The sequence below is a fragment of the Scyliorhinus torazame genome, chromosome 21 (genome assembly GCF_047496885.1).
Source record: "Scyliorhinus torazame isolate Kashiwa2021f chromosome 21, sScyTor2.1, whole genome shotgun sequence".
Classification (NCBI taxonomy): Eukaryota; Metazoa; Chordata; class Chondrichthyes; order Carcharhiniformes; family Scyliorhinidae; genus Scyliorhinus; species Scyliorhinus torazame.
This window is the reverse complement of record NC_092727.1, coordinates 116,898,546-116,926,149: the sequence shown is the minus strand read 5'-3', so window position 1 is coordinate 116,926,149 and position 27,604 is coordinate 116,898,546. Positions and strand designations below refer to the sequence as shown.

At 44.5% G+C, this 27,604-nt stretch overlaps 1 protein-coding gene across 1 annotated transcript in view; it reads left to right on the top strand.

Annotated features, from left to right (window-relative positions):
* Window positions 1-6,696: 6,696 nt before the first annotated feature.
* The window catches only part of psmd3 (proteasome 26S subunit, non-ATPase 3), a 39,685-nt gene continuing 18,777 nt past the window's right edge, over window positions 6,697-27,604 (top strand). The window contains exons 1-3 of the mRNA XM_072487354.1: window positions 6,697-6,926; window positions 22,420-22,610; window positions 25,749-25,886. Of these exons, the coding sequence (XP_072343455.1) occupies window positions 6,749-6,926; window positions 22,420-22,610; window positions 25,749-25,886 (507 nt within the window). The 5' untranslated portion in view covers window positions 6,697-6,748. The remainder of the gene's footprint in view (window positions 6,927-22,419; window positions 22,611-25,748; window positions 25,887-27,604) is intronic.

Sequence of the window (27,604 nt, the reverse complement as noted above, 5' to 3'; positions counted from 1 at the left end):
TGTGTTTCTTTAAACAAAAGGATGTGTGAATTTCTCCGCTGGATGTGTCCATGTTTAATTTGGTATTTGCTTGAGACTGGACTGCCTGCAGCCCTAAATGATAATCGCATGACATTCTGTGGCCATTCTAATAGACTTCAAAATTTTAAAGTATTATCTGAAAGTTAATAATATACTGGAGCATAGAACCAGCTATTGGATTACAATGGGCGGCATGGTAGCACACTTGAGTCACAGCGCCAGCGACCCGAGTTTGGGTCACTGTCTGTGCGGTGTCTAACATGTTCTCCCTGTGTCTGCGTGGGTTTCCTCACGTATTCCGGTTTCTTCCCACAAGACCCGAAAGACGTGCTTGTTAGGTGAATTGGACATTCTGAATTCTCCCTCGGTGTACCTGAACAGGTGCTGGAATGCGGCGACTAGCGTATTTTCACAGTAACTTCATTGCAGTGTTAATGTAAACCTAAATGTGACGCTAATAAAGATTATTATTTTTTAAAAAAAAATTTAGAGTACCCAATTAATTTTTTCCAATTTAAGGGGCAATTTAACGTGGCCAATCCACCTACCCTGCGCATCTTTTTTTTAAATTTAGAATATCCCATTAATTTTTTCCAAGGGGCAATTTAGCGTGGCCAATTCCCCTATCCTGCACATCTTTTGGGTTATGGGGGCAAAACGCACGCAAACACAGGGAGAATGTGCAAACTCCACATGGACAGTGACCCAGAGGCGGGATCGAACCTGGGACCTCGGCGCCGTGAGGCAACAGGGCTAACCCTCTGCACCACCGTGCTGCCCAATAAAGATTATCATTAAAAGTCCATGGAGCACATTGCTTAGGACCAGGGTTAACCCTGCAGCAGGCACAGATATGGATGATTACTTTGTCCTGGTTGTCGTATAACCAACTTGCACTTCCCACGGACAGTTCTGTTCGTTCAGATGCTACACTAACAGCAACATTTAAGACTCCAGTCACATTTTTCCTCCATAATTTCATCCTTGCCAACATTTTAGTTGTAAACCAACTAATAGCCATTTATAGATTCATCTCGTTACTTATCATGTCAGCTGAGGTTCAGCAGGCACAGATTGGGAGCACTTTTGAGTCAACAGGTTCTGGGTTCAAGTGCCACTCCAGGGCATTCTTGGCTGATCCTCCAATGCTGTACTGAGGAAGTCCTGCGCAGTTGGAGATGTGCCTTCTTTTGGATGAAATGTTAAACCGAGGTCCCACCTTAGGGGAACATAAAAGATCTCATAGCACAATTTGAAAGAACTTGCAGTGCAGAAGGAGGCCATTTGGCCCATCAAGTCTGCACCGGCTCTTGGAAAGAGCACCCTACCCAAGGTCAACACCTCCACCCTATCCCCATAACCCAGTAACCCCACCCAACACTAAGGGCAATTTTGGACACTAAGGGCAATTTATCACGGCCAATCCACCTAATCTGCACATCTTTGGACTGTGGGAGGAAACCGGAGCACCCGGAGGAAACCCACGCACATACTGTGAGGATGTGCAGACTCCGCACAGATAGTGACCCAAGCCGGAATCGAACCTGGGACCCTGGAGCTGTGAAGCAATTGTGCTATCCACAATGCTATCGTGCTGCCCACTATCTATTTATTTGATTGTGCTCGCCCGGGCAAGGTTCGAGGTCCCATAGCTGGTTCTGTTGGTCTGCTGGTTGGTATGGAACTTGGCCTTGGCCAACCCCCATTTTGTCTTGGAGCCCTTCGCCCTGCCGGAGGGCCCTGTGTTTGTGGCCTTCTTCTGGCCCCCCCCCCCCCCCCCCCCCATCCCCGTTGTCTATTCCAGCCGTTTCCAATCTCTTCCCCCCCCTTTCCTCCCTCTTCCTGTTCCTTGGTGTCTTGTTGGCACCTGTGTTCCGCCTCCCCCTACCTCCACCCCGCTCTCTTGGCTGTTGGCTTCAACCCGTCCTGGAACAGGCTGATGAATGGCCTCCACAATTTGTAGAAGTCCTCTTCCGACCCTTGGATTGGCGAATTTGATTTTCTGCAGGTGGAGAAATTCCAACAGGTCTGCCAGTAAGTTTGCAACCTTGGCTGGTGCTGCTGATCGCCAAGCAAACAGGATTCTCGTCGATCCCAGATCTGGGTCGAGTCCGTGTGCAGTTTGCATATTCTCCCTGTGTTTGTGTGGGTTTCGCCCCAACAACACAAAAGATATGCATGGTAGGTGGATTGGCCATGCTAAATTGCCCCTTAATTGGAAAAAATGAATTGTCTACTCTAAATCTATATTAAAAAATAATAATTTCAAAAAAAACATTTTCAAAAAAACAATTTCTGGATTTCAAAGCTCTCCTCACACTCGGTTGAGGCTAGCTGTTTCAAGTTTCCTTTCTGGAATTTGAACAATTCTGCATTTATCATCCGCCGTGCCCTGAACATTATCGCATTGGTGTTTGTGGGGAGTTTGCTGTGTGCGTATTGGCTGCTGTGCTTTCCACATTACAACAACGACTATCCTTCAAAAAATACTTTATTGGCTCCAAAGCACTTTGAGAAGTCTGGTGGTTTTGAAATGTGCCACATAAAATGCATGTCTTTCTTTGAATGCTTAAGCGGATGGGATGCTGATCAAGCGGTCTACTTTCCTTAAACGCAATGAGGGTTATACACCACCTTTTCCGGTTGTGAATTTCAGGGTGAAGATAAAAGGATTGCTCAGCACTCCTCTAATCCATTAATATATATATAATATAAAGGGGGAATTGACGGCATGGTTGTAATGTCATTGGCACGGTGGCACAGTGGTTAGCACTGCTGCCTCACAGCTCCAGAGTCCCAGGTTCAACTCCGGATCCGGTGACTGCCTGTGTGGAGTTTGCAGTTTCTTCTCGTGTTTCCTCCGGGTGCTCCAGTTTCCTCCCACAGTGCAAAGATGAGCAGGTTAGGTGGATTGGCCATGCTAAATTGCCCCTTAGTGTCCGTGAGGTTGGATTTCTGGGTTATACGGTGGAGGCGTGGGCTTAAGTAGGGTGCTCTTTCCAAAAGCCGGTGTAGACTCGATGGGCCAAATGGCCTCCTTCTGCACTGCAGATTCTGTGACTATTAATCCAGAAGTCCAGGCTTTGGGGACATGGGTTCAATGGCAGCTGGTGGATTTTAAATTCAGTTAATGAAATCTGGGAATTGAAAGCTGGTCTCAGTAATCAGTAATGGTGACTGTGAAATGACAATTGATTATTGTAAAAGCCCATCTGGTTCACTGACGGCCAGCCTTAGCCTCTCTGGTCTACCTGTAACTCTATAGTTCAGACTTAGTAGACTCATAACTGCCCTGTGAAATGGCCTAGCAAGCCACAGTTCAGGGGCAGCTAGGGATGGGCAACAAAGCTGGCCTTGTCAGCAATGCCCACATCCCACGAAAGAATAAATTAAAAAATAAATATTGTTGAAAGAGAGACATGTTACTGGAGCATTTCCTCTAGCTCCCATCAGGACAAATGCAAGAGTGCCAAATGTCAAACAATTGCGACAATTTAAACGGTACTGATTGGTTGGCAAGTTCTCTCTGCTGAGGTCACGGAGAAAGCAATTGGGAACTATCAGCGCTCCAGGTTCACAGGTAATTCAAAACAGTTATGAGCCTTGAACGTATTTATTTTGTTTGCAGAGAATAGGTCCCTGCATACAGAAATATATGAAATAGCAGCAGCAGTAGGCCATTATGGCCCCTCAAGCCTGCTCCTCCGCCATTCAATAATATCATAGCTGTTCTGTTTGTGTTTCGAGTTCCACATTCCTATCCACCCCTGATAACCTTTGAATTCCTTGCCTAGCAAGAATCTTTCTACCACCGCCTTAAAAATATTCACTGATTCTGCCTCCACCACCTTCTGAGGCAGAGTTCCAACTGTGAGAAAATATTCTCCTCGTCGCTGTCCTAAAAGGGCAACGCCTAATTTTAACAGTGCCCCCAGTTCTGTACTCACCACAAGAGGAAACATCCTTTCCACGTCCACCTTGTCAAGACTAATCAGGATCTTATATACTTAAATCGCACCCCTCACTCTTCTAAACTCCAGTGGGAACAAGCTCAGTCTGTCTAACCTTTCCTCATAAGACATTACATAGTTTACATTGCATAGAATTTACAGTGCAGAAGGAGGCCATTCGGCCCATCGAGTCTGCACTGCTCTTGGAAAGAGCACCCTACCCAAGTCCATACCTCCACCCTATCCCCATAACCCAGTAACCCCACCCAGCACTAAGGGCAATTTATCATGGCCAATCCACCTAACCTGCACATCTTTGGACTGTGGGAGGAAACCGGAGCACCCGGAGGAAACCCACGCACACACAGGGAGAACGTGCAATCTCCGCACAGACAGTGACCCAGCGGGGAATCGAACCTGGGACTTTGGAGCTGTGAAGCAATTGTGCTAACGACCATGCTACCGTGCTGCCCTCACTTATTCCAGGTATCAATCGAATAAACCTCCTCTGAACCACATCCAATGCATTTACATCCTTTTGTTTTTTTTAAGAGTACCCAATTCATTTTTTCCAATTTAGCGTGGCCAATCCACCTACCCTCCATATCTTTGGGTTATGTTGGCGAAACCCACGCAAACACCGGGAGAATGTGCAAACTCCACAGGCTCAGTGACCCAGGGCCGGGATCGAACCTGGGACCTTGGTACCGTGTGGCAGCAGTGCTAACCACTGTGCTGCCCCTATTTATATCCTTTATTAAGGAGACCAAAACTGCGTAAAGTGTTTGAAATGTGGACTCACCAATGCCCTGTATAACTGAAATATGACCGCCTTACTTTTATATTCAGTTCCTCTAGTAATCAAATATAGCATTCTATTAGACTTCTTGATTATGTGCTGTCTACCATTTGTAACTCATGCACCAGATCATCTCGATCCCTCTGCACCTTGGAATTCTGCAGTTGTTCTCCATTTAATTAATGCTGATTTTTAAAATTCTTCGTACCAAAGTGAAAAACTTCACATTTTCCCATATTACTCTCTATCTAGCTAGATTTTTGCCTACTCACTTAACCTATCTATATCCATTTGCAAACTCCTTATGTCTTCTTCATAACATACTTTCCTATTTATCTTTTGTTGTCTGCAAATTTAGCTACCATGCCTTGCCCTCTTCATCTAAGTCATTTTCGTAAATTGTAATAAGTTGAAGCCCCAGCATAGACCCCTGTGGGACTCCATTCATAACATCCTGCCAATTAGACAAAGACCCATTTAGGCATACCCTGTTTTCTGCAGCTGATCAATCTTCTATCCATGTTAATATGTTATCCCCTGCACCATGATCTTTTATTTTCTGTAATAGCCTTTGATATGGCACCTTGTCAAATGTCTTCTGGAAATCCAAGTATCGCACGTCTACAAGCTCCCCTTTATCCACGATGCAAGTTACTCTAATAAATTGTTAAACCTGATTTCCCTTTCACAATACCACGTTGACTCTTCCCAATTACCTTGAGTTTTTCTAAGTATCCAGCCATAGCTTCCTTAATGATTGATTCTAAACCTTCCCCATGCCGGAAGGGTCAAGCTAACAGGCTTCTAGTTTCCTGTTTTCGGCCTCTCTTCTTGAATAGAGACTACTTTCAAGTCTGATGGAACCTTTCCAGAGCCAAGGGAATTTGGGAAAATTACCACCAATGCATCTAATACCTCATCAGCCACCGCTTTTAAGACCCTAGGATGAAGTCCATCTGGACCTGGAGACATGTCAGCCCACAGCTCCATCAGTTTGAATGCATTATACGAATACTTGTTGCCTCGACGTAACATAAATGATCCATTTAATGAGCTTGATTGATCATCTTAAATGGGTTGTTAGTGTAAGTCAGAAAATAATGAACCAGTGGGCATAGATTGAATGATTTATGTCTCTGCAAAGGGAAATATCTATTTCGAAGAGGTTTGATATGACTGACTGAGTGTCGGGACCGCCCAGAGCGGGGCGGGGCGGGGGGTATTGGGGGGGGATCTTCTCGAGGTGGAGGCTGTTCATCGATATCAATGAATGGTAAATGTCGGGGCTGGGGGGGGGTTTAAATAGAAGTGAAATGGGGGGCGGTGGGGGGGGCGGTGAGGAGAGGGGATAGTTCAGAAGTGGGTATCCAGCACCATTTTCATAGAATCCCTACAGTGCAGAAGGAGGCCATTCAGCCCATTGAGTGCACTGACCCCCCCCCCCCCCCAAATTCACAAACTCACCCTATCGCACCAAGGATGCAATTTTATCATAGCCACCTAACTCGCACATCTTTGGACTGTGGGAGGAAACCCATCGGGACACTGGGAGAACCGCCACACGAGTCCACCCAAGGCTGGAATCGAACCCGGGACCCTGGCACTGCGAGGCAGCAGCGCTAACCATTGTGCCACCGCGCTGCAACCGCCGCGCAGCTCGCGCTCCTTGAAGTGACTGCTCCCGGCCATCGATCGGTCTGTGTTCGGTGAGGTGGGGCTGAGGCGGATGATGCGGCTGTCGATTGTGCGCGGCTGGCGGCGCGGCCTAGTCGGGGGTTTGTGCCCAGTCATCGTGGAGAGGGCGTGAGACCCGGCGTGAGAGATCCGCAGAGGGAGACAAATCCACCCGGAGATCACCGCCCGCCGCCGCCGCCGCCGCCGCCGCCGCCGCCCCCCCCCCCCCCCCGCCCGAGGCCGCAACTCGAACCTCACCCCCACAAACCCGGCCTTTCCCCGCTCCCTCCCTCCAGCCGCTGCGATGAAGGACACGACCGGGAAGCACAAGCCCAAGGAGCCGGCCCCGGACAAGGCCAAACTGGCCGCCGGGCCCCCGGCCCCCGATGTGGAAATGAAGGACGTGTCGGCCGAGCCCCAGTGCGAGCAGCCGGAGAGCGGCGAGAAGAGTCAGAAAGAGCTGGACCTGATCACCCTGGAGGGTAAGATTCTCATAGAGATTCTAAACCCCGAGTGACCCGGTCAAAATAAACCCCAGAGTGACCCGGTCAAACTAAACCCCAGAGTGACCCATTCAAACTAAACCCCAGAGTGACCCGGTCAAACTAAACCCCAGAGTGACCCGGTCAAACTAAACCCCAGAGTGACCCATTCAAACTAAACCCCAGAGTGACCCGGTCAAACTAAACCCCAGAGTGACCCGGTCAAACTAAACCCCAGAGTGACCCAGTCAAACTAAACCCCAGAGTGACCCGGTCAAACTAAACCCCAGAGTGACCCAGTCAAACTAAACCCCAGAGTGACCCAGTCAAACTAAACCCTAGAGTGACCCAGTCAAACTAAACCCCAGAGTGACCCGGTCAAACTAAACCCCAGAGTGACCCGAGAGTGACCCGGTCAAACTAAACCCCAGAGTGACCCAGTCAAACTAAACCCCAGAGTGACCCGGTCAAACTAAACCCTAGAGTGACCCAGTCAAACTAAACCCCAGAGTGACCCGGTCAAACTAAACCCCAGAGTGACCCGAGAGTGACCCGGTCAAACTAAACCCCAGAGTGACCCATTCAAACTAAACCCCAGAGTGACCCAGTCAAACTAAACCCCAGAGTGACCCGGTCAAACTAAACCCCAGAGTGACCCGAGAGTGACCCGGTCAAACTAAACCCCAGAGTGACCCATTCAAACTAAACCCCAGAGTGACCCGGTCAAACTAAACCCCAGAGTGACCCGGTCAAACTAAACCCCAGAGTGACCCATTCAAACTAAACCCCAGAGTGACCCATTCAAACTAAACCCCAGTGTGACCCGGTCAAACTAAACCCCAGAGTGACCCGGTCAAACTAAACCCCAGAGTGACCCAGTCAAACTAAACCCCAGAGTGACCCGGTCAAACTAAACCCCAGAGTGACCCGGTCAAACTAAACCCCAGAGTGACCCGAGAGTGACCCGGTCAAACTAAACCCCAGAGTGACCCATTCAAACTAAACCCCAGAGTGACCCAGTCAAACTAAACCCCAGAGTGACCCGGTCAAACTAAACCCCAGAGTGACCCGGTCAAACTAAACCCCAGAGTGACCCATTCAAACTAAACCCCAGAGTGACCCGGTCAAACTAAACCCCAGAGTGACCCGGTCAAACTAAACCCCAGAGTGACCCATTCAAACTAAACCCCAGAGTGACCCATTCAAACTAAACCCCAGTGTGACCCGGTCAAACTAAACCCCAGAGTGACCCAGTCAAACTAAACCCCAGAGTGACCCAGTCAAACTAAACCCCAGAGTGACCCAGACAAACTAAACCCCAGAGTGACCCAGTCAAACTAAACCCCAGAGTGACCCGGTCAAACTAAACCCCAGAGTGACCCAGTCAAACTAAACCCCAGAGTGACCCGATCAAACTAAACCCCAGAGTGACCCGATCAAACTAAACCCAGTCAATCTATAGGGATTGGAATCAGAGCTGGATCACCCTGGAGAGTAAAATATACACAGTATAAACCCAGAATAACCCAGTTAAAACTATAGGAGAGGGGGGCAGAGAGCTGATTACATTGGATATAAAGTATAATTATCTGTAGTTCATCATCAACCATATGAATAGATCAATCATGAACGTATATAACATAACAGAAAATACTGGACAATCTCAGCAGGTCTGACAACATCTGTGGAGAGAGAAGGGAGCTAACATTGAGTCTGGATGAAAGAGTCATCCAGACTTGAAACGTTAGCTCTGCTCTGTCTCCCAGATGCTGTCAGACCTGTTAAGATTGCCCATTTTTTTCTGTTTTTGTTTCAGATTCCAGCATCTGCAGGAATTTGCTTTTATCATCAATATACATAGTTCATCATTACAACTAACTTGGATGATACACACTCTGGTAATAAAATGTGAAGTATGGAGCAGAAATCTGGATGGATCTAATTCCCTCAGAATAAAGTATATTCACTGGCAAAAAATGTATGTAAACATATAGGGTCTATTTTAAATATGTTAAGAGCCAGAGAAGTGATTATGATCTGGAGAAAATTGTACTAATCACATATAAAAGTGGGACGTGTAGTATAATAGTTATGTTGCTGGATCGTGATCTAGAGTTTAAATCTCACCGAGGCAATTTAATTAATTAAACAAATTTGAAATATAAAGCTAACATCATTAATGGTGAGCCTGAAACTACCAGATTATTGTAAAAACCCATCAGGTTCACTGGCACGGCAGCACTGTTGCTTTACAGCTCCAGGATCCCATATTTGATTCCCGGCTTGCGTCACTGTCTGTGTGGAGTCTACGCGTTCTCCATGTGTCTGCGTGGGTTTCCTCTGGGTGCTCCGGTTTCCTCCCAAAGTCCCGAAAGAAACATCTCCGAGTGCTGGCAGCTAATTTGGACATTCTGAATTCTCCCTCTGTGTATCCGAACAGGTGCCGAAATGTGTCGACTAGGTGCTTTTCACAGTAACGTCATTGTAGTGTTAATGTAAGCCTACTTGTGACAATAAAGATTATTAAATTAATGTCCATTAGGGAAGAAAATCTGCCGTCCTTACCTGGTCTGGCTGACACAGATCCTTATGCAATCTGGTCCTCTGAAATGACCTATCAAGCCACTCAGTTGTACTCATGAAATATGGCTCACTAACACTGTCTGAAGGGCAATTGAGGATGGGTAATAAATGCTGGCCTTGCCAGTGCTGTCCCCATCCTGTGAATGAATGGAAGAAAAACATCCTATAAATGTCATGTAAATGAATATAAGTATGCCTCACGGCGCAGAGGACCCGGGTTCGATCCTGGCCCTGGGTCACTATCCGGGTAGAGTTTGCACATTCTTCCCGTGTCGGCGTGGGTCTCACCCCACACCCAAAAATGTTCAGGATAGGTGGTTTGGCCATGCTAAATAGCCCCTTAATTGGAAAAAAAATGTAAAAATGAATATAAGTATAATCTGAGATGTTATGGATAAAAGTAGTGCAGTGTTTGCAGTGATCAGATAACCCTGATGGGTAAAATGTCCACTATGGAATGTATAAGAATTTTCCATAAAATCTGCTGCCCAGGTCGTAACTCACACCATCTCCCATTCACCATCATCACTGTACTCCCTGTCATACATTGGCCCCCAGTTAAGCAATACCTTGATTTTAAAATCCTCCCTTTTCTTTTCCAATCCCTCCATGGCCTCGCCCGTCGCTATGATCTCCAAACGTCCAAGATGCCTACACTCCTCTAATTCTTGTTAATTTGCACAGTATTGTATAGTGTATCTTGCTTTGTGATAGATCCATGGAGAGAGAGCACTGCACAGAGTTTTAAAAAATATTATAAAGTTGCAATGATTGTGGCAGTTAATCCTCTGCAGATTATCAGTCAGTAAACATTTGGTAATTACATCAAAATCATAAATCGGTTGTGCGGAGTGGCCCAGTTGTTGGGATTTTGTTATCTGGTTTTAGAGATGTCACTGGAACCTGGAGCATGTAGGGTGTGATGAAGTGGTTAAAGACAGGAAGTAGTAGCTGATGAAAAACAAGAACAAACTTGCATTTCTACAGCAAAGAAAAGCAAAATACTATGGATGCTGGAAATCTGAAATAAAAGCAAAATGTTGGTAATGTTCAGTGGAACTCGAGTTCAGTTTTCATTGCATTTCTGCAATGCCTTTCAAGACCTTGGGGCACCCTGCCTTTACAGCCAATGCATGACCTTTTTCCAAGTGTAGGCACTGTTGTAATGTAGCGAAAAACATTTACTCAGCACTGTAAATTCTATGATGATTTAAACTCAGCAAGGGATCAGTCACAAAGAGAGGTAAATGACCGTACAATTATTTTTGACTTGCGCTGACCAAGGGATAAGTGTTGGACAGGACACTGAGAACTCCCTTACATAGTGCTGTGAGGGCAGGTGCGACCTTGATTTAACATTTGATCCAAAGCCGGCAGCTTCACACAGTTTTTAATGGGCTCTGGTTTATTTCTTGGCAATCAGGTGAAGACGGTATCATAGAAACTTAGAACATTACAGCGCAGTACAGGCCCTTCGGCCCTCGATGTTGCACCGACCTGTGAAACCACTCTAAAGCCCATCTACACTATTCCCTTATCGTCCATATGTCTATCCAATGACCATTTGAATGCCCTTAGTGCTGGCGAGTCCACTACTGTTGCAGGCAGGGCATTCCACGCCCTTACTACTCTCTGAGTAAAGAACCTACCTCTGACATCTGTCGTATATCTATCTCCCCTCAATTTAAAGCTATGTCCCCTCGTGCTAGACATCACCATCCGAGGAAAAAGGCTCTCGCTGTCCACCCTATCCAATCCTCTGATCATCTTGTATGCCTCAATTAAGTCACCTCTTAACCTTCTTCTCTCTAACGAAAACAGCCTCAAGTCCCTCAGCCTTTCCTCATAAGATCTTCCCTCCATACCAGGCAACATTCTGGTAAATCTCCTCTGCACCCTTTCCAATGCTTCCACATCCTTCCTATAATGGGGCGACCAGAATTGCACGCAATACTCCAAATACGGCCACACCAGAGCTTTGTACAGCTGCAACATGACCTCATGGCTCCGAAACTCAATCCCTCTACCAATAAAAGCTAACACACCGTACGCCTTCTTAACAACCCTCTCAACCTGGGTGGCATCTTTCAGGGATCTATGTACATGGACACCGAGATCTCTCTGCTCATCCACACTGCCAAGAATCTTACCATTAGCCCAGTACTCTGTCTTCCTGTTATTCCTTCCAAAATGAAGCACCTCACACTTTTCTGCACTAAACTCCATTTGCCACCTCTCAGCCCAGCGCTGCAGCTTATCTATGTCCCTCTGTAACTTGTAACATCCGTCCGCACTGCCCACAACTCCACCGACTTTAGTGTCATCTGCAAATTTACTCACCCATCCTTTATAAAAATGACAAACAGCAGTGGCCCCAAAACAGATCCTTGTGGTACACCACTAGTAACTGGACTCCAGTCGGAACATTTCCCATCAACCACCACCCTTTGTCTTCTTCCAGCTAGCCAATTTCTGCTCCAAACTGCTAAATCACCCTGAATCCCATGCCTCTGTATTTTCTGCAGTAGCCTACCGTGGGGAACCTTATCAAATGCTTTACTGAAACCTCTATGCACCACATCAACTGTTTTACCCTCATCCACCTGTTTGGTCACCTTCTCAAAGAACTCAATAAGGTTTGTGAGGCACGACCTACCCTTCACAAAACGGTGTTGACTAGCTCTAATCAAATTATTCCTTTCCAGATGATTATACATCCTATCTCTTATAAACCTTTCCAAGATTTTGCCCACAACAGAAGTAAGGCTCACTGGTCTATAGTTACCGGTGTTGTCTCTACTCCCCTTCTTGAACAAGGGGACAACATTTGCTATCCTCCAGTCTTCTGGCACTATTCCTGTAGACAAAGATGACTTAAAGATCAAAGCCAAAGGCTCAGCAATCTCCTCCCTAGCTTCCCAGAGAATCCTAGGATAAATCCCATCCGGCCCAGGGGACTTATCTATTTTCACACTTTCCAGAATTGCTAACACCTCCTCCTTATGAACCTCAAGCCCTTCTAGTCTAGTAGCCTGAATCTCAGTATTCTCCTCAACAACATTGTCTTTTTCCTGTGTGAATACTGACGAAAAATATTCATTTAGCACCTCTCCTATCTCCTCGGACTCCCAAGCACAACTTCCCACTACTGTCCTTGACTGGCCCTACTCTTACCCTAGTCATTCGTTTATTCCTGACATATATATGGAAAGCTTTAGGGTTATCCTTGATCCTAACTGCCAAAGACTTCTCATGTCCCCTCCTGGCTCTTCTTAGCTCTCTCTTTAGGTCCTTCCTAGCTAACTTGTAATTCTCGAGTGCCCTAACTGAACCTTCATGTCTCATCTTTACATAAGCCTCCTTCTTCCTCTTGACAAGTGTTTTGACTGCTTTAGTAAACCACGGTTCCCTTGCTCGACCACTTCCTCCCTGCCTGACAGGTACATACTTATCAAGGACACGCAGTAGCTGTTCCTTGAACAAGCTCCACATTTCCATTGTGCCCATCCCCTGCAGTTTTCCTCTCCATCCGATGCATCCTAAGTCTTGCCTCATCGCATCATAATTGCCTTTCCCCCAGATCTAACTCTTGCCCCGCGGTATATACCTATCCCTTTCCATCACTAAAGTAAACATAATCGAATTGTGGTCACTATCACCAAAGTGCTCACCTACCTCCAAATCTAACACCTGTCCTGGTTCATTACCCAGTACCAAATCCAATATGGCCTCGCCTCTCGTTGGCCTATCTACATACTGTATCAGGAAACCCTCCTGCACACATTGGACAAAAACGGACCCATCTAAAGTACTCGAACTATCGTGTTTCCAGTCAATATTTGGAAAGTTAAAGTCCCCCATAACAACTACCCTGTTGCTTTCGCTCGTATCCAGAATCATCTTTGCAATCCTTTCCTCTACATCTCTGGAACTTTTCGGAGGCCTATAGAAAACCCCTGACAGGGTGACCTCTCCTTTCCTGTTTCTAACCTCAGCCCATACTACCTCAGTAGACGAGTCCTCATCAAACGTCCTTTCTGCCACCGTAATACTGTCCTTGACTAACAATGCCACCCCTCCCCCTCTTTTACCACCTTCCCTGCACTTACTGAAATATCTTAACCCCGGCACCTGCAACAACCATTCCTGTCCCTGCTCTATCCATGTCTCTGAAATGGCCACAACATTGAAGTCCCAGGTACCACACCCAACATCGAAGTCCCAGGTACCAACCCATGCCGCAAGTTCACCCACCTTATTCCGGATGCTCCTGGCATTGAAGAAGACACACTTTAAACCACCTTCCTGCCTGCCGGTACACTCCTGCAACTTTGAAACCTTACTCATGACCTTACTACTCTCAACCCCCTGTATACTGGAGCTACAATTCAGGTTCCCAAGCCCCTGCTGAACTAGTTTAAACCCTCCCGAAGAGCATTAGCAATTGTCCCCCCCAAGATATTGGTACCCCTCTGGTCCAGGTGTAGACCATCCCGTTTGTAGAGGTCCCACCGACCCCAGAATGAGCCCCAATTATCCAGAAATCTGAAACCCTCCCTCCTGCACCATCCCTATAGCTACGTGTTCAACCCCTCTCTCTCCCTATTCCTCATCTCGCTATCACGTGGCACGGGTAACAACCCAGAGATAATAACTCTGTTTGTCCTAGATCTAAGTTTCCACCCTAGCTCCCTGAATTCCTGCCTTACATCCCTATCCCTTTTCCTACCTATGTCGTTGGTACCTATGTGGACCACAACTTGGGGCTGCTCCTCCTCCCCCTTAAGGATCCCGAAAACACGATCCGAGACATCACGCAGCCTGGCACCTGGGAGGCAACACACCAACCGCGAGTCTCTCTCGTTCCCACAGAATCTCCTCTCTATCCCCCTAACTATGGAGTCTCCAATGACTAATGCTCTACTCCTCTCCCCCTTCCCTTCTGAGCAACAGGGACAGACTCTGTGCCAGAGACCTGTACCCCATGGCTTACCCTTGGTAAGTCTTTCCCTCCCCCCCCCCCCAACAGTATCCAAAGCGGTATACTTGTTACTAAGGGGAACGACCACAGGGGATCCCTGTGTTAAGTAATGGGTTAAGAGACATTGCAATTAGTTGTTTCATTTATATTAAGTATCCATTAATTGACACTGATAAGTAAAGGGGCTTCAGGTGGCCTCTGTCAGGTGATGTACAGTGAGAGTTTTGTGCAAAGGCTGTGGAATGAAATAAATGAGTGTTTGTGAAAAAGGAACAGAACTTTAGACTCTTCATATCACAGCAACTAAAACGTCTAACAATTGGTAGCAGAGGATGGTTGCCGTGTAAATGTGAAGGGTTGAAACATACAACTTTTCCAGATCAAACCAAGGAGTGAGTGAGAAAATTAAAAAAAAAGGGATATATGGCTGAACCAAGGATAAAGATGGCTGGATATGACTTTCAACCCTTATTTTCTGAAAGGGAATCGTACGACAAATAGAGAAGTGCAGTAGTTATGTGGACTAGGGTAACTGCTTTGGGAAAGAGAAAACAAGGTATGGCATTGGCTCTTTCTCTACCATATGGCAGTAAAATCCAAAACAAAGTGCTTTCTGAGCTGGAATTGGAAGAGTTAGACTCAGAAGAAGGTCTGGAGACTTTATTACATTATATGGATAAGATTTATAAGAAAGATGACTTGTTAAGTGCGTGTGATGCATGGTCGGATTTTGATAAGTTCCGGAAAATGGAGGATATCTCCATGGAAGACTATATAATGGAATTTGGCAGACTATATTAAAGGATGTAGGGGTAAGGGATGACGACTATACTAAACTGATAGAACAGGTTAGTGACCGCTGTGAAGTTTGTAAGAAGTACAGAAGGACACCAGCACAACCGATAGTAACCCTACCTTTGGCCAGGGATTTTAATGATATTGTGGCCATGGACCTTAAGATCTGGGATAAAGCAAATAATATATTTATTTTGCATTTTGTAGATTTAGCAACCAGATTTAGTCAATCAACGATTGTACGAAGTAAAGAAAAGAGAGTAATTCTGGATCAAATCGTGGAAAAATGGAAAGGAACAGGAATGGGTCCACCGGCAAAATTCCTTACGGACAATGGGGGAGAATTTGCTAATGATGAGTTTAGGGATATGTGTGAAAACATGAATATCAGAGTTATGAATACGGCTACAGAAAGTCCATTTAGTAATGGTGTCTGTGAAAGAAATCATGCTGTCATCGATGACACGCTTCGGAAAATTTTGGCAGATCGACCAAATTGCAGGCTAAATTCAGCTTTAGCATGGGCAGTACATGCAAAGAATTCATTGCAGATGGTTGGGGGCTATAGTCCTTATCAATTAGTATTTGGTAGAAATCCTAAAATTCCGTCCATTTTGGATGACCACCCTCCAGCTTGGGAGGGGACTACAATTAGCTCTGGTTTTGCTGAACATTTAAATGCATTACATAGCAGTAGAAAAGCTTTTTTGGAAGCAGAAGTCTCTGAAAGAATTTGCAGAGCTTTAAGACATAACGTACGGCCATCAGATTCCGTTTTCAGCAAGGAAGCATAAGAGAGACAATTCTAATGAATGGAAAGGCCCAGGGAAGATCATAGGCATAGATGGCAAAACAATTATTTTGCAACATGGTAATCAAACTGTTAGGGTACATTCATCAAGGATAATGGGTACAGATTACAAATTTTCAAATTTAGACAGAGCAGACAGACATGACGAGGAACCAAAGTCATCTGGTACGCATGTGTTACAGAACTATGAGGACCAATTAACTGATGTAGACAGGGTTTCTGTGGAGGAACACAACATTTCTGATGAATTAGAACAGGCCAGTTTTCCAAAAGGGCAACTGCCAAAAGTTGTACAAAAGTGACATACTTGCCTGAAGGGTCTAGTTAATGGAAGGATGCAACTGTTATTAGTAGAGCAGGGAAGGCCACTGGAAAGTATAAACATTGGTTGAATGTACAGCATTCAGGGGAAGGAGTCAAGACAATGGATGGGGAAAACGAAGTTCAAAATTGGAGGGCACAGAAACGCAGTGCCAGTTAAGATAGTACATCGGATAGTGAACAAGTCCGCAGGAAAAGGTCGATAACTATTGAAAGGACATCCCACAGCAGAAGGGAAAGATCAAGCAGTAGCAGTACAGAACGAGATACGGGAGAGGGGACGTAGTTTATCAAGATCTCGGAACATGAGTAAGACTACGAATACTAATAGGAGTAGAAGCCCACATGCACGTGAGATTTTGGTGGCTTCAAATAAATTAGATGAAAAAGTTATCAAAGAAGCTAAACAGCAAGAATTGCATAGTTGGAGTGAATTTGGGGTATACACGGAAGTATCGGATAGGGGACAAAGAGCTCTATCCCACAGATGGATTTGCACGCAAAAGGTTCTTCCGGATGGAACTTATAAGGCAAAGGCCAGGCTTGTGGCAAGGGGATTTGAAGAAAACTTAGAAGATCAGGATTTAAGGGTAGATTCACCTACAGTGAGAAAGGTTATTTTAAAGATCTTCTTGGCTCTATTAGCCACAAAGGCATGGAAATGCAAATCTATAGATATAAAAGCTGCCATTTTGCAGGGGCATCAGCTCCAGAGAGACATTTTTCTCCGTCCTAAAGAAGCAGCTAACACACAAGGGGTACTCTGGAAGTTGAACAAATGTGTATATGGATTAAATGATGCATCTAGAGTGGTATTTTTCGGTAAGGTCAGTTTTGTTAAAGTTAGGCTGTTGCCAGTTGAAAGCAGATCCTGCAATGTTTTACTGGCACTATAAAGGAAATATTTCTGGCATTTTTATGATGCATGTCGATGATTCTTTGTGGGGTGGGACTAGTAATTTTGAAGCTATTGTAATCTCTGGTTTGAGGAAAGAATTCAGGGTTGGTAGTCAGGCTTCCGGTGCATTTAAATATATTGGACTGGAAATTGGACAGACTAAGTTAGGGGCAACTTTACGTCAGCAATCTTATTTGGAAAGCATCAGCCCAGTAGCAATTAGTCGTGGCCGAGTTTCACAAAAAGATGCAATGGTTTCAAAGATAGAAAAAGAGCAACTGCGAAGTTTAATTGGGCAACTGAACTGGTTAGGTAGACAGACTAGACCGGACGTGAGTTTTGATGTCTTAGAGTTGAGTACAAAAATGAATGATCCCAAAGTGGAAGACTTAATAAGAGCAAATAAAGCGTTGGCTAAACTAAAAATGCAGGAGTGTGTTTTGAAGTTCCCAGTTTTAGGTGACCGTAGGCACTTGAAACTCATAGTTTATAGTGATGCGTCCTACGCAAATCTATGTGATGGGGTTTCAAGCGCAGGAGGTTTTATAATTTTCCTTTTGGGGAACAATGGTAAATGTTGCCTGCTTTTGTGGGAAACAAAGAAAATAAGGAGAGTGGTAAAAAGCACTTTGGCTGCTGAGACGTTAAGCCTTGTAGAGGCGGTGGATATGGTCTTTTATATAAGTATGATATTGACAGAAATTTTGGGATTAAGGGATTTGGGTAATATACCTATTGACTGTCACATTGACAATAAATCCCTGTGGGAAAATGTGCACTCTACAAAAAGTGTAAATGAAAAGAGGTTACGGATAGACATTGCAAGTTTGAAGCAGATGTTGGACAGAGGGGAAATAAAAAAAATTAAATGGGTCGACAGAAGCTATCAACTGTCAGACTGTTTTACGAAAAGAGGGGCGAGTTCACAGAAACTTTTGGATATTGTTAATGAAGGGCGCTTGTTTCTGTGACTTTTTTTTTCTTTCTCGTCCAAACAAAAAAAGGGGGGGGAAATCACGCGTGTGTTTTTGAGTTTCTTGAAATTTTGCTTTCACCTAATTATTTTTTTTCTCCAAGGGGAGACTGTTAAATAATGGGTTAAGAGACATTGCAATTAGTTGTCTCATTTATGTTAAGTATCCATTAATTGACACTGATATGTAAAGGGGCTTCAGGTGGCCTGTCAGGTGATGTATAGTTAGAGTTTTGTGCAAAGGCTGTTGGAATGAAATAAATGTGTGTTTGTGAAAAAGGGACAGAACTTTAGACTCTTCATATCACAGCAACTAAAACGTCTAACACCCTGTACCGACTGCTTCCTCCCAGCCCCTCTCACCGTCACCCATCTATCTTTAGTCTTCGGAGTAACTATATCCCTGAAGATTCTATCTATGACCACCTCTGCCTCCCGAATGATCCGAAGTTCATCCAGTTCCCTAACGTGGTTTCTGAGGAGCTGGAGATGGGTGCACTTCCCACAGATGAAATCAGCAGGGACACTGACGGCGTCCCTCACCTCAAACATTCTGCAGGAGGAATATTGCACTACCTTCCCTGCCATCCCCTCTAGATAAAAAAAAAGAAAGAGCTTACCTGTTATTCACTCCCCTTCTCAGCAAGCACTCACTCAGCAACCTCTGTGCCCCGCACAATAACACCTGAAGGAAAATAAAAGAAAAACTACTTACCGGTCACCAGCCAATCCCTTACCTGCAGGCCGTGACGTCACGGTTCAACTTCTTAAGTTTGGGGAATCTTCCCCAGTCTTGGATTGTGGTTGCCAGCGCACATTACTACACCGGCTATTATTGTTTTGCTACCACTGCAGCTGAATCCTGAGGTTAAGTTGAAGTCCTCGCAGCTGCCTATTATTAGTTTCCTATCAATATATGTGAAATTGGATGTATTTTATTCAGAATTTCTCTCTAGATATCCATGGCTAAAGTGTCTGTTTGCAGCTTAATTGTTGATATGCTCTATATGACTGTAAGGAAATCCCTGAAGGATAAGCATTTGTAATGACTTAATACCAGTTTACAATGTAAATTCAAGAAAGCTGGAAGTGTTCAAATTTTTCCCCTTTAGTGTGCATTGCTATTCATTATGTATGATGAGCAAAACACATTGACTGAGTGGGAATGCTGGTTAACAGACCTGTATGATGGGGCAGCATGGTGGCGCAGTGGTTAGCATGCTGCCTAATGGCGCCGAGGTCCCAGGTTCGATCCCAGCTCTGGGTTACTGTCCTTGTGGAGTTTGCAGATTCTGCCCATGCTTGCGTGGGTTTCACCCACCACAACCCAAAGATGTGCAGGGAGGTGGATTGGCGACGCTAAATTGCCCCTTAATTGGAAAAAATGAATTGGGTACTGTAAAAAATTTTAAAAACAGACCTGTATGATTTATTTTTGATGTGAATTTTAATATTTCCTTGCCCTTGAAAAGTGTGTTTTAAAAAAAATTAATTCATGGGATGGCATTCGTTATCCATCCCGAATTGTCCTTGAGAAAGTGGTGGTGCCTTCTTGAACTGCTGTTGTTAAGGAGGGAGTTTCAGGATTTTATCTGATGCAGACCGTTAATTTAGCAGGTTGTTGGTGGCTGATGCAAATGTTGTGTCACAAGAACATTGTGAGAGGTGTTGTTTTTATTTGTTCAGTGCGTGATGCTGGCCAGGCCACTATCTTTCACTACCTGCCCTAAGACGGTGATGAACCACCACCTTGAATCATTGCCATCATTCTGTTGACAAAGTTCCCATGGGAGTTTTAGATAAGAGACGATAGGCGACTGACCCAGCAATGTGCTAAAATTGCAGAAGCATCAGCCTTCAAACCTATTACTGCTTGGTATGTCTGCCTGATAATTGTTTGCTTCGCGTTGTTGTATTGCTGCTTTCCATTTTGTTTGGTCGCCTAGTTGTTCAGAAACCAAGCAGTGAGTGTTGCGATGTAAGCGGTAACTGCATTGTGAAACCTGGAGATATTTGTGACGGGTAATGTATCCTGGGATCTTGTAGGGCAAGTCTGTCGTTAAGAAACCTCTGGTCTACCCACGCCAAATTGGATGGATTTCTTTCAGAAAATAACATTTTGGAATGCAGCACATGAGTCATTTGAGACGTGATGTGGGAACAGTAATAAGCATGGGGGACATCTGACTTTGGACCTTAGATCTTCTAGCTTTGCATGACTGTGGTTTCCTTTCCGTCATGTCCGGCTCTTTTGTAGACTACAGCTTAATGATGGAGATTGTTTGCTGTGATTCATCAGCAATTCCATTATCAGATGAATCTTGGGTTTCTCACATCCAGCAGTTCTTATGTTCAGAGTCCATTTTGAATTAATCTGAATTCATGGAGTCATAGAATCCCTACAGTGCAGAAAGAGGCCATTCGGCCCATCGCGTGTATACCAACACTTCGAAAGGCCACCCTACCCAGGTCCAATCCCCCGCCCAGTAACCCCACCCTAAGGGCCGATTTAGCATGGCCAATCCACCTAACCTGCACATCTTTGGACTGTGGGAGGAAATTGGAGCATCTGGAGGAAACCCATGCATACACGGGAGAATGTGCAAACTCCACACAGCTACCCGAAGTTGGAATCGGACCCGGGTCCCTGGCGCTGTGAGACAGCAGGCGTGCCGCCCAAAAGGAGGGTAAGGCTTAATGAGCCAGTTGGGACTTTGCTTGGCCTCGGCCTCGTGTAAATACCTCATCCGAGGTTATAAAAACCAGCATATTACTAGATTTGATAACTTCAGTTTTACACTTGCAATGGTGGCATTTGAACTCAACCTCTGGATGGTTAATCTAATGCCTATAACCATTACACTATAAATCAGTCTAATTTCTGACAATACACTATTACTCCATTAATAATATAATTAGGGATGAAGACCTTTTCAATAGTAACAGAGTACAGGAGATATGTCTCCCCTCATTTTATGTTTGTGCAAGGTCTGCAGAGAAAAAGGGGTGGAAATAATCCTGTTGCCATCAATAACAACTTTAGAGGTTTTAGTGTGGAACAAATGCCCCAAGGCATTTTGAGGCATAATCAAGAAAATGGACACCAAACTGAAGATGGCAATATAAGGAGGGTTATATAAATCGGTTTTAAGAGGTTCTTGGTGGTGAATCCGATGGGTTTTGGGAGAGAATCTCCGGGTTTGTCAGTCAGTTGGAAGCATAGATGTAAAATGGTGACACAAGGGTATGGTCAGAATAAGAGGAAAGAGAAGTGTAGGGCTGGCTGTAGGACTAGGAGAGCTCTTGGAGTTTGCTGGGTGAGGTTAAGGCCACAAAGAGATTTGTATTTGAGGGTGAGAATTTTTAATTCAGTTTATGCTTAAATGGCAGTGAAAGCTCAGGACAGGTTCTTTGAACCTCCTGTGATTTCTAGAAAATTATTTAACTTCAAGCCTTGTTCGTAATCATTTCAAGTGTTTTGGAATTCAAATATTCATCTCATAGTAATTAATCCCCGTCCTTGTTACTTGATTTGACAGAGGTGTTTACTGCTGTTCTTCTAAAGGATTGCATTCAGGGACCCTTCAGATGGCCAGCTAATAACATGCCTCCAAAATGACCACACGTGATATTTTTCATTCCTAAGCTTGCAATAACAATTGCAAGAACTTGCCCTAGAAATGGGTACCATCAGAGTGATTCCATCGAAGTGAATTTTGATCCATGTAATCTGTCTGTGTGGACAGGTGGAATATACCCTAACAAGGAGCCCATTCCGCAGGAGTGGAGGCAGGAAGGAAATTAGTTTTCTGCAGTGTCTGGCAGACCTGTGCAGTGTGCGAGATGCCCGTGGAATGGCTCATGGTGCTGATACGTTGTTTTATAACAATAGGGATGTTATCAACATAGCGTGATGTGGGAAAATGTTAGAAGTAAATTTGATTTCTTTTTAAAATTCACCACCCCCCCAGTTGAAATGTACAGAGAGTGGAACTTTGTAAGTTGCAGCCAAGCGTGGTGGTTGATGTCACTGGGGCTCTGGATCTAGATGGTGGGAATCCACAAGGAGACTGTCGCAATTCCAGGTAGTCCAAAACAGATCATCTTTGAACACTTATTTTTTTTCCCCAGATATCAAAGAACACGTGAAGCAGATTGAGAAAGCTGTATCAATCAAAGAGCCACGGTTTGTCCTGCGGGCTCTGCGAGCTCTTCCTCCGACCTGTCGCAGATTGAACCCCACCGTCCTTTACAAGGCCATCAATGGCTTCTTTGTGTCAAATACTTCAATGCGGGATTTCCTGCTGGCTTTCCTTGAGGAGGTGAGTGTTGAGTGCTAAAATGTAGTTGCTTTTACTGATTGCGAATGTGTGAATCGGAGGTGAGTACTCAGTTAATCAAGGAATTCACCAAAGGCGCCAGACGAGTCAGGAGCAAAAGTTGGCCATTCTGCCCCTGGGACATGTTCTGCCATTCAAGGTTGATCTTCTACCAGAACTCTGCTTTCACTCCATCCCTATCGCCATACCCTTGATTCCCGTGATGTCCAAAATGGGAACCTTAACTCATTCACCTGAATTCCTTCTCAAGGTTCATCTGGGTTTGCCATTTAGTCTGTGCCGAGCAATGAACCCTCAGTTTGATGTGCGAAACTGTCTTGCATCAGCCGATTTGGATTATATTAACATTTGCAGCAATAACCACGTGTCAGGATCTTCACAGAATGAGTGAATGAATTTTACTGATTATCAAAGTCACAAATTAACAATTGCTTATTGACTTTAGAGTTATTGATATCAAGATCGAAAGTATTAAACTGACGAGTCGGATGAATTGATGTAATAAAGGTTTACAAAGACAGTTCAATTATGCTGTGTAATTTCAACATTAACTGCTGAATTTACAATTGAGATCAGTGGTCTGAAATTGATATAAATGCGATTAATTTAGGATTGCATTTTTTAGATATCTGACCAGTTAACACATTGGATAGCAAAACTATTGGATCAAATCTACATGGTCTTATTTAGTAATATTTCAATAATTTATACAATCAGGTCTTTGTGAGACAGTGCAGGTGAAATGTTGCCTCGCATTCTATCTGGAAGGTTGGTGTTCACATTCTGACACTAAGAGCTAAGATGAACTATGAAAGGAAACTGGCAGAACACATAGATACTGTACCAAAAGCTTCTATAAGTATATAAAGAGGAAGAGAATAGCTAAAGTAAATACTGGCCCTTTAGAGAATGATACTGGTGAGGTAATAATGGGGAAAACAGAAGGAGGAGGCACTGAACCAATATTTTGCTTCTGTCTTCACGGTAGAAGATAATAAAAATTTTCCCCAAACTACAGTTAATGCAGAGGAACTTGGTGCAATAACCATCACTGGGGAGACAATATTGAATAAACTGGTGGGATTAAGGGCAAATAAGTCTTTGTGACCTGACGACCTGCACCCTGGGGTATTAAGGGAGGTGGCAGCAGAGATAATGGATGCATTGGTTATGATATTTCAGAACTCCCATGGATTCTGGAAGGGTCCCGGCGGATTGGAAACACACTAATTGACACTCCTATTCAAAAAGGGAGAGAGACAAAATGTAGGGAACGATAGAGTGGTTGACTCTGTAGTGGGGAAGTTGCTGAAATCAATCTTTAAGGAGGAGTTGACTGAACATTTGGAAAGCCAAAGCTCAATCCACCATTGTCAGTATGGTATTATGAGGGTTAAGTCATGCTTGGCAAACTTGCTTGAAGTTTTTGAGGACGTAACCTGCAAAGTGGATAATGGGGGAACCTGTGGATGTGGTATATTTGGACTTGAGAAGGTGCCGCACAAAAGACTGATCCAGAAGGTGAGATTACAGGGAATTGGGGGCAGAGTACTAGATTGGATTGAGGATTGGCTGACTGACAGAAAGCAGAGGGTCAGGATCAATGGGTCTTTCTCTGGCTGGCGAACTGTAACTAGCGGGTGCCACAGGGTTCAGTCCTCAGACCTCAACTGTTTATAATTTATATAAATGATCTACAAGCAGGGACAGAGTGTAATAGCAAAATTGCGGATGATACTAAAATAGGTGGCAAAGCAGGTAGTGAAGAGGAGATAAAGATTTTACACAGGATATAGATAGACTGGGAGATTGGGCCAACATTTATCAGATGGAGTTTAATGTAGATTATGCCAAAATGGTTATCCATTTTGGCATCAAAAAATAGAAAGGCAAATTATTATCTAAAATGAAAAGCAGATTCAAGATGCATCTGGGCAGAAGGATCTGGCTGTCTTTGTTCATGAATCACAGACAGTCGGTATGCAGGTACAGCATGTAATTAAAAAGGCAAATGGAATGTTGGCGTTTATAATAATCTTTATTGTCACACGTAGGCTTACATTAACACTGCAATGAAGTTACCGTGAAAAGCCCCTAGTCGCCACATTCTGGCGCCTGTTCGGGTACACAGAGGGAGAATTCAGTGTGCCCAATTCACCTGACAGCACGTTTTTCAGGACTTGTGGGAGGAAACTGGAGCACCCGGAGGAAACCCACGCAGACACGGGGAGAACATGCAAACTCCGCACAGACAGTGACCAGAGCCGGGAATCAAACCTGGGACCCTGGCGCTGTGAAGCAACATTGCGAACTACTGTGCTACCCAAATGGACTGAAGGATAAAAGTAGAGAAGTGTTGCAATTGTTTAGGGCGTTGGTGAGACCACATCTGGAGTACTGTGTGCAGTTTTGGTCTCCTTATTTGAGGAAGGATGTGGTGGCATTGGAGGCTGTTGAGAAGAGGTTCACCAGATTGATTCCAGGGATGAAAGAGTTGACAGATGAGGAGAAATTAAACAGTTTGGGTTTATACTCGCGGAGTTTAGAGGGATGAGAGAGGATCTGATCGAGGTGTATAAAATACTAAATGGGATTGATAAAGTAAACATAGACCAAATGTTCCACCTTGTGGGGAAATGAGAGGTCACATATATAGGTTGAGAGGCGGTAGATTTAGAACTGAGATGAGGAGGAACTATATCTCGCAGAAGATGGTGAACTTGTGGAACTTGCTGCCCCATAGTGTGGCATCTGAGTCATTAAGTGGTTTCAAGAGATAGATATATTTTATAGATATATGTTTGATTAAAAAACGGGTTAAAGGGGATAAGGGCAACAGGTGGGAGGTGGTTTTGAGACCAGGAAGAGATCAGCCATGAACTGATTGAATGGAGGAGAGGCTCAAAGGGCTGAATTGCCGACTTCTGCTCCTAATTCCTACGTTCCTATGACACAGTAGAGTGTAATTGTTGTTGGGTTCACCCGATAGGGTATGCTACAGAAAAGCACCAGCAGAGATTCAGGAGGCCTGCGTAGCCAGTATATTTGAAATGATCACTTTAAAATAACTGCACTGAAGACTGCATAATGTATTATGTGACAGCTATCATTCTTTTTTAGCCAATGGACACAGAGGGAGATGTGCAGTTTCGCCCTCGAACGGGGAAGGCAGCCACGGTACCTCTTTTACCCGAGGCAGAGGCCTACCTTCACCTTTTACTAGTTATTTACTTGACAAACAACAAACGCTACACTGAGGTGAGTGAGCTTCAGCTTCAAAGATAGTCATCCAGTAGAAACGTTTACGCTGCAAAATCCTCAGAAGAGCAGTGACATGAGTCCCACTAATTTGTAAATTGCTTCAGAATTAGTTTTGTAACTTTATAACTTTTGTAGCAGTTGAAGAAAAAAATTATACAGCGCCTTTAGCATCCAAATTCCTTAACAAGCAATACATTGCATTTGAAGTGCAGTTACTGTTTTGTAGGGAAATGTGGCGGCTGGTTTGTATACCAAGTAATTAATGCAATAGATGATCAAACAATGTGATTTATAAGAAGAAAATCATTGAAACAAGTGAACAGTTTTGATCCTCTTACCTGAGGAAAGATATACTGGCATTGGAGGCAGTTGAGAGAAGGTTCACTAGAAGTTTCCCGGGTGTGGAGGAATTTTCTTATGAGGAGAGGTGAAGTAGGTTGGACCTGTACTCAAGAATAAGAGGCGATCTTATTGAGACATACAGGATTCTCAGGAGGCTTAGCAGGGTAGATGCTGAGAGGCTGTTTCCCCTTGTGGGAGAGTCTAGGACCAGAGGGCAAAATCCCAGAGTAAAGGGTCACCTTTAAGACAGATGAGGAGGAGTTTCTTCTCAGAGGGTGGTGAATCTGTGGAATTCGTTACTGCGGAGGGCTGTAAAGGCTGAGTCGTTAAGTATGTTCAAGGCTGAAATGGACAGATTTTTAATCAGCAAGAGAATTGAGAGTTGTGGCTTTAAGGCGGGACAGTGGAGTTGAGAATTATCATATCAAATCAGCCATGACCTCATTAAATGGTGGAGCAGACTTGCTCCTATGTCTTACGGTCTATGGGAAGACTTCATTTCATGACCGCCTGACGTCTCAAAGCACCTGACTGCCAATGAAGTAGTTTTTGCAGCGTCATCTCTTGTAATGTCGGAGCAGAGCAGCCAATATGCTCTCAGCAAACTCCCATAAACCTGAAGGAATTGCCAGATAAACTTATTTTTTGTGATGTTGATTGCGGGATAAATATTGGCCAGAACACCAGGGAGCACACCCCTGATCTTCAAAATAGTGCCATGGGATCTTTTATCTCAATCTGACCAGGAAAACCGAGCCTCAGTTTAACATCTCATCTGAATGACAGTGCTCCCTCAGTACTGCAATAGGAGTGTTAGTCTTGACTCAAGCTCTTGAGTGGGGCTTGAACCTAGAACCTTATGACTCAAATTTGAATGTGCTGCCAACTGAGCCACAGCTGTCATTTGCAATGGTTGATACTAGCCAGGCCACCAGGAGAACCTTCCTGCTCTTTAATAGCGCAGTGTGATTTTTTTTTTTTTAATTCCCACCTGACCAGGTAGAGCCTGGTAATAAAAGGTGCTGACCAAGCCACCGGCATTATCCTTTGAAGAAATGTTTTATTTAAATCCAGATTTCATAAAGGCCTGATGGATAGAGGCACTGTTTGGTTTGGCATTAAACCATAGATGTTCGATCAGAGAGCCCTTGGTTAGATTCAAAGTCTTTGTTTCGTTAAATGTGGCAATTTCCACACCACGTTTCACCTCACTGCCCCCTGGCAGGGCAGGGCTTTCCCACTGCCATGAAATATTGTCCATTGCTCTCTGCTGAAAAACATGAGCAGATTCACGTGAAAATAATTGGCATTTATATGGCAACTTCAATGCAGTAAGAACATCCCAAGTGGCCTCACAGGAGTGCTTTCTGACA